Raw genomic sequence first — 14,100 nt, 5'->3', positions numbered from 1 at the left:
GATGGGAATTTGTTATGCATCGAGCAGAGCATTGGGGGGGGGGGGGGGTCAAGATAATAAATTATTTTCATATTTTTTATGCCCAGCTCGTGAGGCCTGAGGCAATTGCCTCTTCTGCGTAATGGTAAATCTGTCAGTGGGAGAGACTGCAATCCCTTTATCTGACAGACAGTACAGTATACTAGTCATGTCAAGCTTGAAAATCAATCCATTACCACCCCCTCTTCATCTTGTACTGTTTCTAAACCTTTTCATGAAAACCATGTTTGGAAAGACCGTTACAACTTAAAGCATTAGTAGAATGTTTAAAAATAATTTATTAGGAATTGTAAAAATGTTTAAGAGGGTTACAGTGTTGACAAGAACCTTTCAGAGTAAACACAGAGTCCAAAGGCTGCAACACCATGGCAATCCATCAGCAGGCTTAGAAAAATATCAACATCTACAACTTGGTGATAGAAATTGACAGTGCCTCTTGTTCTTAAACTAACCACAAAAGTAAAACACCTTATCTAACCTCCCATTGCAAAAAGGTTACATTTTTTTAAAAGTATATAGCTTCTCATGAGTTTCATGGCTCCAGTCTATCTCATCCAGTAGATGTACAGCGTATCGGTCAGTGTGGAGAAGGGGGGTTGAGGAGAAATACATACAATCTCATCATGGAAGAGCCTCAGGACCACCTCTGAGTGTTAATTTAGCACTGAAACAAATGAACGAATCCTCTCCACACATCGGCAGAGACAAGGACGTTCATTAACAAACCAAAATGAAGATGATAAATTCACATTTGCCACCAATGTATCCATTCCCTGCCAATACATTTCACACCTAATTCCAGTGTGACCGCATAGCCATACAATGCACACACACACACAAACGCGCAGTCACACAACACAATCTGCGAAAGAATCTAGCCGTGAAATCGTACCACTGTGAAACTGTTTTTACGACTGGTTCCTGCATGTTTGTCCTTCATTTTCCTTTACAACCACCACATATTCAAAATGATCATTCTAAAAACAACAATAAAATAAGTTCCAAGTAAGGATGAAAGAAACAGTTTTAGGCCTCTACTCAAAAGAGGAATATCCCCACAAGCTTTCTCACTCCCGGTGCTGATAACAGTGGTTCCTGCGTGAATTCACAGTATAGGAGCAACCTGGACCATACCTGGACCAGTCTCACAACTCAGACAGCTAAAGATTAGGAATTACACAAATACACTATGATACTATGATATGTATGAGTCTGAGTGGCCAACGCCGAACAGTATGAATGAAAGTTAAAAAACATCTGCTGAAAACAAATACCATCACTGCCTTCCCAATACCCCTCATTTTTTTGCAGAATCCAAAAGGCAGTTATATTTACAATATTTTACAAAAAAACAGATATCACGCAGTTCAAATCTGACTGGAAATAGGCTCATGACTATCAATTTTGTTACTTTTATCATTATTAGTATAACAAATGTTTGTTAAAAACATACCAAGATATACATTTTTCACATACAAAAAAAAAAAGGTATTATCAGCAATGTTCTGTAGGTACTGAAAGATAAATATACATTTATTCAGTACAAATACTTGCTCCAGTCCTTCACATATTCCGTACCTGGAGATCACTTTTTCTCCCTCACTGCCACTCAATAAAAACACCTTCTGACAAAAGAATCAAATGGAAAAAAAATATAAAAAATAATTAAGACATACGAGAACATGACAATTTCCACAAAAGAGTCAAATGAAATAACATTTTAAAAAGGAGCTAGAATTATCTGCATGTTTTTCTAATACAAGCAGAAATATATTTTTTAAAAGGTTGTTGTTCCTTTCTGCTAACTACAGTAACATGTTAGACAGGAGGGGATGTTAAGAACGAACACAGGAAGTCAGAAGAAAAGAGATCCTCAGTGGGAGGAGGGGCGTGGACATCAGGGGTCAAGGGTCAGTGCTCCCACTGCACCTGCAGGGTCACACAGCCAGAGAGGAGTGTCAGACCAGTTCAAAGCTTTCCATCTCTCAGTTCACAGCTCTGCAGAGAAATTGAGACCATTTTCATGTGTCTATAGGCAACATTATATTGCTACAATAAATGTACAGTAAATTAGAGTGATTTATTTGAATGGAACATGACTCTTCTGAGTATGTGATGCTGTGGGTGGGTATAGTAGCAGACTCACTCTCTCAGTGGTAGCCATTAGTGAAGGCCGTAGCAATCAGAGGACCCTGTAGGGAGCAGTCAGACACAGGAGAGATTAGAGGGAGCACCCAGTCATTAGAACACAACCACCAACACTCAACATCCCCAACACTCTCAACATCCCCAACATCATATCACATTCAATAATACAACCCTCACCAAATGTGCAAGCAAAATCTGTCAAAATGGACAGTATATTACCCAAGAGCAACATTACTTGTTCCTTTGACTTGACAGTCACACATTGACAGACAATTCTATGCTCATAACAGACCCCTTGAATGTATACGGTCATAACACAGGATTGGGCAGTATTGCAAGATGGATCTATGAACATGTGCCAAGATCAACATCTTAGGAGCACTGCTCTGTCGCATCGATAGTCTTCCTATGACAAACTGAACAGATAGTATGCAGACACATTTTGCATTTCCAAACATGAATAGGGTCTAAAATACCTACGTGATAAGGGCTGTGTCTTACCCCCAGACTATGGCCGAACCCAGTGTTTGGGGAGGGGCTTGCAGCGCTGAGGTAACTGCTGACAGCAGACTCCTGATTGGCTGCTGCATATAAGTCTGCCATTGGCCCAGGGCTGCCGAACCCCCCAGAGCGAGAGGGGGCGGAGCCTAAAATAACATACAGATGCAAATAAGTAGACAGACACATAATTAGTTACACAGGAGAAATACTGTACATCAAATTGGCAAACATTTCTCAACCCCTCATACATACCTCTTGCTACTGCTGCCGCCACTGCCATTGGTCCGTATGCCGACAGAGGAATGGCTGATAGGGTAGAGGAGGTACAGCAGGTTTCAAATCCAGCTCGGGCTACAAACAGCGTTGACCTCTCTAAAGGTCAGTCAGAACATGATTTTGACCATTATCCTTGACATCATGTCCACCTCTAACATATGGGGCTACATTACCCACGACTCTGGTGTGTAATTAGTGTAGTAACTGGTGTCACTGTGTAATAACTGGTGTGTAGCACAGTAAAGGGGTGAGTAGCAGACGGACGGCATGCTGCTCGTAAAGGCCAGAGGAGGGACTGACCTGTGAGCTCAGGGGGATGTGGTGATGTCAGAAGGGGGGTCCTCTCTAAATGGAATTCTAGAACAGAAACATCAGAGAGTGCTGTTGAAACAACACAGGCGAGGTAAGGGACACACCCATCCATACGCACACACACACACACACACTGGCAGGGAACATACAACTAGGGTGACACCAAGGGAACACATCAATGAGATGGCGTAAGAGGAAGAAATGAAGAGCGAATGGGAAGTGGCAGATTTACATAGAAGAAAGATTCAGCTTAACTGGTGGTTCAAGCCGAATACGTGAGGATGGAATAAGAATATACTGCCCCCCCACAAACATACCCACTCTTTTTCTTACGAACACATACAATCACACACAAAGCACATGTAATCCACTCCCTGATATTTATAAGCAGCAAATGACACTCAGAGTGCTTTATGAGCTTCCATGGAGGCTGTGTTGGTTAAAGAGTTTGTCTGTGTTGTGGGAGCTATACACACTATGACGAGTCTAGACACACACCAAGTGAAGATGAATAGGATCACACAACCATCATTAAATGATTGGACTCTTCTACTACTCTGTGACCGTCCAGGAACCTCACGAAATGGCCAGGGAGGGAGTATGAATGTGTGGAGGAGTAGGTTCTTACCAGGGAATTGATAGGTATATCCAGGGGTGATGCCAGTGTAACTTCGACTAGTATACGTAGCTGTCTGAAACCCTGGGTAACCTATGGTGAAAGGACAGTCATGGGTCTGTGTTTGAGTGAAACAGTGCTGCCCCCTGCCTGTGAAAGAGGATACTGTCAATGTAACAACAGGTTCACAAAAACAATGCACTCAATAACATTCTTTATTCTAGATCAGCCAACAGTGTATGTTGTGTACGTATGCTCAGTTTAAAGTTGATCTAACTTAACAGCTGTACCCTTGCCTAGAATTCCCTCTTGTCCTGCCAACGTCATTGGGAATATTGCAGTTCTCAGACTGAACAGTACATGATAGTGTCATTTCCCCATCTTCAGAGGCATGCTTTAACCACTAAATTATATATCATCAATAGCAATATTACATACATACATGCATAAATTTTTCCTAAGATCATAGAGTGCATCAATTCCAGGGTACCTCAAACAAATTTGGTACCACATGTTTTAATAGACTTGGCAGGTGCAAATATGAAAATATCTTATTAAGGGGAGATGATGTTATGAAGAGTATGCCATCTGTCCACTAGCGGTAGTAACTTCTGTGGTAAATCATCTCTTCATAATATAAAATATGATATTATGAGAGGATGTGTGATGGTTTTGGGTAACAGGATGAGGGGCCACATCTTCGTCGACATTACTGTCGTCATCCTCGTCACTATGAGTTTACCCAGCATGCCGATGCCCAGCATGAAGGCATCCATGCCGTAGGGCATCACCCGAGTGCGCCCCCTGGCCGAGCCCGTGGGTGACATCACTTCCTTGGGCTGAGCCTTCTTACACTCCACCTGTCATGAATACACACGAGGGGGAACAAAACAGTCAACAATTACAACTAACAGTTACATTGTGTATTGAATAACAAAGGATTTATTTAAAGACTTCTTAGCTCACCATTTTGCTGTTTATCTCATGGAAGTGCATCTCACACACTTTCTCCACCACATCCTCATTCTCAAACGTGACAAAGCCAAACCCTGGAGTGGACAAATACAAATAATGTATGTGAGGAGGGTCAGCTCATGAAGAGCTTGGCAACACCATTGATTAAAGCCCATTATTGAACATCTCAAACCCAAGTTTGGGGAAATCCATTCTGCTGTCTCTGGGGGTTAGTGTGTGGAGCTAATGCACGACTGCTAACCACCTTCTGTATTAGGTACTGTAGTAGCCGTTTAGTACGTTCGCACCCTCCCCCCCTCTGGGGTGCTGTTCCTGGCTCATCCCCTCCTCCCTCCCCTCCCTGCTGGCCAGGTCAGCGAGCCTCCCTCCCTCCCTCAGCAGAGTAAAGCTGGTGGGCTGTCATAATCGATCAGTCCCAGGGTGGGTAGAAGGCGCTTTAGGAGGCTTTATCCTGATCCTCGATTAACAGACTGACTAATTAGCCTAGACTTGTTCCTCTCCCCCTACTCCGTTCCTCCTGTTCAGCCTATGAGGAGGAGATAGCTGATAGTTGCTTTATTCAGGAAAAGTATTACTTACTACGATTGTGATATGTGGTTGTCTTATCTAGCTACCTTAAGATGAACCCACTAACTGCAAGTCGCTCTGGATAAGAGCTTCTGCTAAATGACTTAAATGTGAAAAACTATTGAGGATACAGAGATGTAAGGCTTAGAGTACTGGGGGACTGGACAGAGAGAGGGTTTCTCAGTCTCACCTCTGTGTCTGTTGGTGGTCTTGTCAAACATGAGCATGGCATCATCAACCTAGAGGACACAGAGTTTTACACACATCACCTCACACAATGTACGCACGCGCCATATTGTCTGACCTCACCCCTTCTCAAGTTCTCCAGGGAGGCTCAGCAACAGATGGACAAAAGGGGCAGAGAGAGGAGGGGTGGAGGAGGGGGACAGGTTTCAAAGGAGGGAGGGGAGCACAGTAGAGGAGGAGAAGAAAACAGAATAAACATCTTAAGAGGGGACATTAGTGATGCATGGGCACAAGATGGCCGCTAGAAAAGGTTTGATTCACAAACACAAAATCAATTCCCTGTTTCTCTTAGTTAGATATCTTGCCTCTGAACTGCATAATTGGAATCTCTCTCTGAAAAAGAGGACATAATCCACCCTCGCTCCCCCTACTTTCCAAAGTTTACCATTCCCATGGCAACTGTGCAAAAAGTTATCTTAAAAATCTTTATCTGGCATCAAGCATTATTTGTTAAGAGAAAGAGAATGTGTGAGAGTTTGAGAGAGAGATACAGACAGATAGACAGAGAAAGAGGAAGAGTGAGAGATATAGATAGACAGAAGGTACAATAAGTAAGAAAGAAATGTGGGCATGTATAATGTTGGATGTGGGGAAGAGGGACTGGGGAGAGAATACAGGTACAGACCATGGTGAGGTAGAGATGGGTGTGTGTGTGAGAGAAAGAGAGGTGAAAGAAACTATCGTGAGATAGAGGTGGAGACAGAAAATGTGGGACTAAATTGGGAGGGAGGAGAACAGAGAGCGACAAAGAATGGGTGCAAGAGAACAAAGAGGTGTGGAGGCTTTGTCTGTTGGCACAGCCAGCCATAACTCCTATTCTCCTAGTGCCCTCTCTTCCTCTCCCTCTATACCTCCCTCCTTCACAGTAGAGGCCCAGGATTCATCTTCAGCTGAACACAGACCAATACATTTCAATACAAAATCGAATTTAAAAAAAGCAACTGTCAAACACCTAATATCATTCAAATTAACTCCTGAATTAATTGCTAACTAATATTTTAGTAAAGCAAAATGTGTGCTTTGCACATTCAATATCTACTGCCTTTCAGTTTACAATAAAGCCAAAGGCAGGTGCACATGGCTCCACCACCTATTTGCCAGAACCATTTATTCACACGCCTATACGGTTCCACGCAGAGCTGACACATTGTGTTAGTCAATGGGCGTGTGTCAGTGTGTGTGTGTGTGTGTTCGTGCTTGGGTCCACCCTTGGGTAGCTTGCACGAAGAAAGGTCAAGGGTGAGGGAGGAGGGCCTCCAGCCAGGGTGAAAGAAGACCTGTCAGTCTTAGCTCTCTCAAATCACTGACTCTTTCCACTCTGACATTTCCCTATCACCCCTCCTGTCTCCCTAACCAGGCCTGCCTCTTCACAGTCCAAGCACCATGACACAGCAATGGAGGAACAACAGACAAGGTTGCTCCACAGTTTAGAGCACCAAACTTTAACCAAACTGTATATACTGAATTAGAAGGCGAATTATATGCTGAACTCTACAATCAGCAGGATGATAAAACTGTCCTGACACTTCAGGTATGTTTTTCACATCATCCCCACAAGTACCCAGTGCAATTAAAATGTACACAAGTTAACACATCAATGTCCTCATTTAACTAAATGTTTCTTAGTATGTCAATAACTGTCCTTCAAAGCTATATATTTCAAACACGGGACATTTTAACGGTGCACTGGACAATATTCCCCTCTTCCCCTTTCTTCCACAGCTCATCCTCCCAGTCATTCTCTCCGCCCCCTTGTCCAGAGCAGAAGACAAAAGGTCCAGTGAGGCAGTCGAATCAGAAACTTCCATGGGTGGCTAGAGTTGACATTTCTCCATCTAGCCATCTCTCTCTCCATCTCATTCCATTAATGCAATTTTATGATTGGGAGTGAAGCTCTTCATGTAGAAGTGGCCATCATTGAAGATAAGAAGGCCGTCATTGAAAATAAGAATTTGTTCTTAACTGACTTGCCTAGTTAAATAAAGGTAAAATAAAATAAAATGTGCCACTTACAGTAGTATGTGATAGATACAGGAAGTATAATTTAAATTATGAAGACTGAATTTAATATTACATAATCACAATGGCTAATGGTAAACTACATAAATGAGCTTTGCCTCAGCCTTTTATTGGGGTTGAAAGCTAATCTAGTTAGTATGCAGGCTCATTGGTTTATCTGATTTACTACTGAATTTGCACCTTACTTGCTTGCATAGGTTACTTGCGACCACTATTTCAAGTTGTCTGTTTAAAATAGTTAGTGTCAACAAAAAGTAAGAAAAGTTTGAAGATTCAACAGAGGAGTAAGAGTGCACCTCCTTGTAAATATTGAACTCCTGTACAAACTAGCAAAATATTTGCCTAGCTTTGTTCAAAGACATAATAGTCCTTGCACCCGTTCTCCCTTCTGCCTTTGTTACCTCTTCATTTATTATCTCTGCTCTGCATTTCAAAGCCCTTGGAATCTATGGTGGGAAGCGTCAAAACTGAGTACAATACGGATATTCAAATCAAATCAAAAGCATAAGTTTGAAGAACTGAAGACAGACTGGAAGTGACACGTATGCTGGTTTGGGTCGGTTTGACCGTTGGTCAACCAGTGTTATTGTTACAAAACTCCTGGGTTGACACTCTCCAACCCCCCGCCCCTCCCCACCCTCAACACAAAACCCCTTGCCCGCTGAATTACTTGGGGACAATGGGCAAGCCGGGTCACCACGGTAACGGGCCAGGAGGGGGTTGGGGGTAGGAGCAGCTGTTACATGAGATTAATTCAAATTCTGATAATCCCTCCCCCTTCCCTACCATCACCACACTCACTCCAAAACTTTTTTTCTCCCTCTTTTCCCTAACTAAAGCCTAATGCTCCATACCTCCGTTCTACCCGCTCTATCCTTCTCCTCCACACCTCCCACAAGTAACTCTCCTCCCTTCCAAAACAACTCTTCAATTGCCCTTCATTTTTACCCTTACCTCAGCAATCAGTTTCATCTAAACAACAAAAATGTGAGACGGGTTGAAGAAAACAGTGGCATGGAGGATGATGCAACATCACACTCATCTCCACTCCCTCAACACAGTCTGAGACACAGATCCACACACGTTTACCTTCTACCTCACATTTCAATAGCTATATACCAGCTCCCATGCGCCTTACCTTTCCGAACTGCTCGAAATACGCCTTGACATCCTCAATGGTCGTGTTCACGGACAGACCTCCAACAAAAATCTTCTTGGTCCGAGTCACTAACTGCAAGGAGAAATGGGTCCGTTTATGAATGGGTCGAGAATAACTGTGATAACACCATGGATTAAGATGATCCTTTAACGGTGGCTGTAGATGGGTAGCCTGGTATTGTCCATCTCTATGATAAATTCAGATGCCAATGGCAAAACCACCAGCAGGCAAAGCTTCCAATTTACCCCAAAGCTCCTAAAAGAGCTCCTAAAAGACCCCCTTGCATGAAAAATAAAATCCGATGAAATAATTCTGCCCAAGTATTAACACAAAATGTTTTTAGACTTTGTTGATATTTATGTCATCATGACCAACAGTACATTATTAACATAGTACTGCTTATGTAGGAAATTACTACTGCTACCACCACCTGCATTACTGCCGGTGAACTTGCAGGTTTACACGCTCTTATGAATATACTAATGTACATTATTGTGCTGTATAAGGTGTTAATAAAAGCCACTTGATCACACAAGAGTGTACAGATCACATTGATGTCACAGTAGCCGTCATGTTCATCTCTTGACAAGGCATTAGGCCAGAATGTGAAAAGCTTAACATGGCAAGCATAGGCTAACCTGCTCCCTCCCAGCGATGCCATTCACACTGAACTCACAGGACTAAGCCCTGACGAACCATGACTAGACTGGCTCACTCACCTTGGGCTGGGCTCTACGAGGGAATGCAACTTTCGGATCAATCTAGAGGAGGGAGTTAAAGAGGAGAAAGGCCAGTTTAGACACGCAGCTCAATACAGAGCCCATGAAATCAGGTAAATGTGAACCAAGTCCATGGTTGTGGTCTCCTTGGTGCCGCTCCTTGCCTATTCCTGTAAGGGTTCCTTATTAACATGGATGGGTTACAATGCTGCACCAGTACATTAGGTCATTATGAAAGCTAGAGGTAAAAGACAACTAGAGGATAGACCCGAGGGATTGTTGTTTTCACAACGTGGGGGGCATAGAAGGTGAAAAACATTCATGAGTATAACATTTACTTTCTCTCTGAAAGAATCTGCTGCTAGATTTGGAACTAAGAAGCTCTCGTTTTAACTTCATTGTAACCATAACCCCATTGGCCTAGCCAGGGTTGCTCTCAGTTCTATGAATACTTTTCCAACCCCTGAAGTGGTGGTTTATAGGTGTGCAGGTGGAACGAGTGGGAATGTTTTCCGGCATGCCTGCCTGCCTTCCACAGCCCTCACCTCCTCTCGTCACCAACATGTGACCTCCTGGAATCTCACAAAGGCACTACAATCACAGACACATCTCACCTCTACAAAAAAAAGGAAGGACAGCGAAAGAGACACAGTAGGTGAAAGAAAGGGAGGGACAGCACAGAACAAGAGGAAGACGAGGTAGACGAGGAGGAGGGAGAATGGACTGACGTAGACAGAGGAGAGAGCCGTCAACCTCACACACTGACAGCACATCAGCCTCATTTTGTTTGCTTTTTTCTCCCGCTAAGACATTATGATGATTTTGTGAGCTATTTAAAAGCCAACATTTCAGTGTGTTTATCGCCATTCTTCCACACAGTTCTTCAGTAAACGTGGGAGCTAAGCTATCATTAACAGTGAGACTGAAATATTGGACATTTTCAGGAAGACGATAATACTAAATTAATATAACGATAATAAATAACAAAAGCCAAACCATTGAATTCATATATTTCCTATTGACAATATAGTCGTTTGTTCAGATTGGATAAAGAGTAACTACACCATACAAATAAGATGCGACTATAGAGACTATAGTACAGGAATTAGAGACCTCTATAGTATTAGTCTCTACTGATCTAATAGAACAACTAGACTATTCCACGCTGTACTGTTATGCTACAAGACAGTAAGACAGTACAGTGCTAAGAGCACTATATTAGTCCGTAACCATGACAGGGTAGAGTGGAACTACAGTAGAACTACAGTAGAGAGCTAGTGCCTCTGTGGTACACCACATGCGTTTACCAGAGTAAAGTACAGTTATGTCTACGTGTATAGTGTCGACATCACGGCAGGTTCTGTTGAGCAGAGTGAGAAGGCTCGGCTAGACTGAATGGTGTATCGGATGCAGTCTACTGTTTAGTTCTATGGTTGCTAGACTACTCTGATAGTCACCTCCGGTCACCAACCCTCCTGATGTCCAACACTCCTGTGCACATTAAAAAAACAAACAAACAGACACACACAAACAAAATCAACGTACAGCAACCAACACACACCCATGGGTGGAAAATATGGACATTAGACAGGTGAGGGAACTTTTTCATAAAATTATTTTTGAAAACAAAATTAATGACCCGAATAGAGAATTGATTGGAGAAAGATAAATGCCCCCCTTTTCTATATTTATGACACAAAGTAAAATACATAACCACAAACTGCAAAACATCCTGCTTTAAAAAAAATGTAATGATGACATATATATTGGATCATGCTAAACGTGGCAGAGGTGTTGGTGTCAGGGAGATAGGCCGTAACCTAGGCCCACCGACTGGCCACAGAGCTGAGCCTTAGAAAAAGGCAAGGGTGCTTATCAAATCAGGACAATCCATTTGACCAATTACAGTCCAACCATGCACTCTTTAAAATAAAGGTGCAAGTTGGAACCAAATAAGGTTCTTGAGAGCGATGCTATAGGGGAACCATTTTAGGATTTCTGAAGAACCATAAATGGGATGGTTCTTTGAAGATGGTTCTTTGAATAACCATACAAAATCTAACCATACAATATTGAATAGCCCTGCTGTAGTTTTAAGCCTTAATTGCATATTTCCCATGGCATATTTCCCAGGGTGCCTTTCGAGTGAATTCTAGCGTTACCAGTACCCCCCATGACTGTGTTTATTAGTGACAGAGACATGGCTGTTACATTCATTACTTTTCAGTCCTGTGGCATTCACCAAGTGAAGTCTTAGCTGAATATATTGTCATTAAAATTTAATTATTGAAGACAATACAATACATATTTCATAAGTCCTTCTTTTGAGGGCCAGGTTTTACTCTAATTCAATGGCCTGAAACTCAGTTTATATGCCACATCAGCCCTGCAAATCACATTATGCTGGCTTGTGAAGTGATGTGCAAATCCTATTGGAATCCAGACAGAGTTGGGATATCCAACATTTTTGGAATTTGTATTAACACATTACCTGCATTCAGAATGACTGCCAGGGTTAGGACAACTAAGATATGAGACAACCTTAACTATATAAACTGGAACAACCATAATGGGTGCAATAAGTCCAATAAATATGTTTTTTTAATGTTATTTATATTTGAGTAGCATAAGATTAATTCATCAATCAATACATGTAAAAAAATAGATATTGACACAAACAACAACAAAAATCGACCTGCAATAGTGTGCTGGGAAACTTGATAATAATGGGAACACCAACGCTGGCGTTCTTTTACACAATTGAGTGTTAATTTTACTATTTACGGTGTTAATGTAACTCTTGAATCAACACTAGAAATGTTACACTGAAAGATCCATATTAAATCACTAATGGGGTGATCCCACCTGACAACTTCCCGCACTCCCTTCCTCGACGACCTCCTGGGTCAGCATGCTAGTCCCTTCACGTCAGGGCTAACTGAAACCCCTTATCCATACCAATTCTACAATCAATAGAACGAATGATTTTATGATCTCTCAAACTGCTTAGATTTGAATTGGACATTTTCTAGGACAGGTTAACAATCGGAAATCGGTATTTTTGGACACCGACTTGGCCTATTTTCTTTTTTTACACCTTTATTTAATCTTTATTTAACTAGGCAAGTCAGTTAAGACCACATTCTTATTTTCAATGGCGGCCTAGGAACGGTGGGTTAACTACCTCGTTCAGGGGCAGAACGACAGATTTTTTACCTTGTCAGCTCGGGGATTCAATCTTGCAACCTTACAGTTAACTAGTCCAAAGATCTAACCACTTGCCTCTCATTGCACTCCACGAGGAGGCTGCCTGTTACGCGAATGCAGTAAGCCAAGGTAAGTTGCTAGCTAGCACTAAACTTATCTTATAAAAAACAATCAATCATAATCACTAGTTAACTACAGATGGTTGATGATATTACTAGTTTATCTAGCGTGTCCTGCGTTGCATATAATCGATGCGTATTCGCGAAAAAGAAATGTACCTAACCATAAACATCAATGCCTTTCTTAAAATCAATACACAAGTATATATTCTTAAACCTGCATATTTAGCTAAAGGAAATCCAGGTTAGCAGGCAATTTTAACCAGGTGAAATTGTGTGTGTGTTCATTGCACGCAGAGTCAGGGTATATGCAACAGTTTGGGCCACCTAATTTGCCAGAATTTTACGTAATTATGAAATAACATTGAAGTTTGGGCAATGTAACAGGAATATTTAGACTTATGGATGCCACCCGTTAGATAAAATACGGAACGGTTCCATATTTCACTGAAAGAATAAACGTCTTGTTTTCGAGATGATAGTTTTCGATCATATTAAATGACCTAAGGCTCGTATTTCTGTGTGTTATTATATTATACAGTGGGGCAAAAAAGTATTTAGTCAGCCACCAATTGTGCATGTTCTCCCACTTAAAAATATGAGAGAGGCCTGTCATTTTCATCATAGGTACACTTCAACTATGACAGACAAAATGAGAAAAAAATCCAGAAAATCACATTGTAGGATTTTTTATGAATTTATTTGCAAATTATGGTGGAAAATAAGTATTTGGTCACCTACAAACAAGCAAGATTTCTGGCTCTCACAGACCTGTAACAACGTCTTGAAGAGGCTCCTCTGTCCTCCACTCGTTACCTGTATTAATGGCACCTGTTTGAACTTGGTATCAGTATAAAAGACACCTGTCCACAACCTCAAACAGTCACACTCCAAACTCCACTATGGCCAAGACCAAAGAGCTGTCAAAGGACACCAGAAACAAAATTATAGACCTGCACCAGGCTGGGAAGACTGAATCTGCAATAGGTAAGCAGCTTGGTTTGAAAAAAATCAACTGTGGGAGCAATTATTAGGAAATGGAAGACATACAAGACCACTGATAATCTCCCTCGATCTGGGGCTCCACGCAAGATCTCACCCCGTGGGGTCAAAATGATCACAAGAACGGTGAGCAAAAATCCCAGAACCACATGGGGGGACCTAGTGAATGACCTGCAGAGAGCTGGGACCAAAGTA

The 14,100-nt window shown here is 41.9% G+C and overlaps 1 protein-coding gene across 9 annotated transcripts in view; it reads right to left on the bottom strand.

Moving 5' to 3' along the window:
- Nucleotides 1–297: 297 nt before the first annotated feature.
- LOC109895804 (RNA-binding protein Musashi homolog 1) overlaps nucleotides 298–14,100 on the bottom strand; it is a 29,987-nt gene continuing 16,184 nt past the window's right edge. The window contains exons 5-15 of one of the 9 annotated variants that reach the window (XM_020489799.2): nucleotides 9,578–9,619; nucleotides 8,838–8,930; nucleotides 5,625–5,673; nucleotides 4,859–4,941; nucleotides 4,635–4,752; nucleotides 3,905–3,985; nucleotides 3,265–3,321; nucleotides 2,941–2,994; nucleotides 2,668–2,834; nucleotides 2,186–2,231; nucleotides 298–2,037 (exon numbers count right to left, since the gene is read on the bottom strand). In XM_020489799.2, the coding sequence (XP_020345388.1) occupies nucleotides 2,190–2,231; nucleotides 2,668–2,834; nucleotides 2,941–2,994; nucleotides 3,265–3,321; nucleotides 3,905–3,985; nucleotides 4,635–4,752; nucleotides 4,859–4,941; nucleotides 5,625–5,673; nucleotides 8,838–8,930; nucleotides 9,578–9,619 (786 nt within the window). In that variant the 3' untranslated portion in view covers nucleotides 298–2,037; nucleotides 2,186–2,189. Of the gene's footprint in view, nucleotides 2,038–2,185; nucleotides 2,835–2,940; nucleotides 2,995–3,264; nucleotides 3,322–3,904; nucleotides 4,043–4,634; nucleotides 4,753–4,858; nucleotides 4,942–5,624; nucleotides 5,674–8,837; nucleotides 8,931–9,577; nucleotides 9,620–14,100 lie in introns of all 9 variants that reach the window. The other 8 variants (XM_020489795.2, XM_020489796.2, XM_020489797.2 and 5 more) reach the window with 8 other exon arrangements.

Source organism: Oncorhynchus kisutch, linkage group LG8 (assembly GCF_002021735.2).
Source record: "Oncorhynchus kisutch isolate 150728-3 linkage group LG8, Okis_V2, whole genome shotgun sequence".
NCBI classification, from domain to species: domain Eukaryota; kingdom Metazoa; phylum Chordata; class Actinopteri; order Salmoniformes; family Salmonidae; genus Oncorhynchus; species Oncorhynchus kisutch.
The sequence above is the reverse complement of the archived record's forward strand: the minus strand, read 5'-3'. Positions and strand labels throughout refer to the sequence as shown.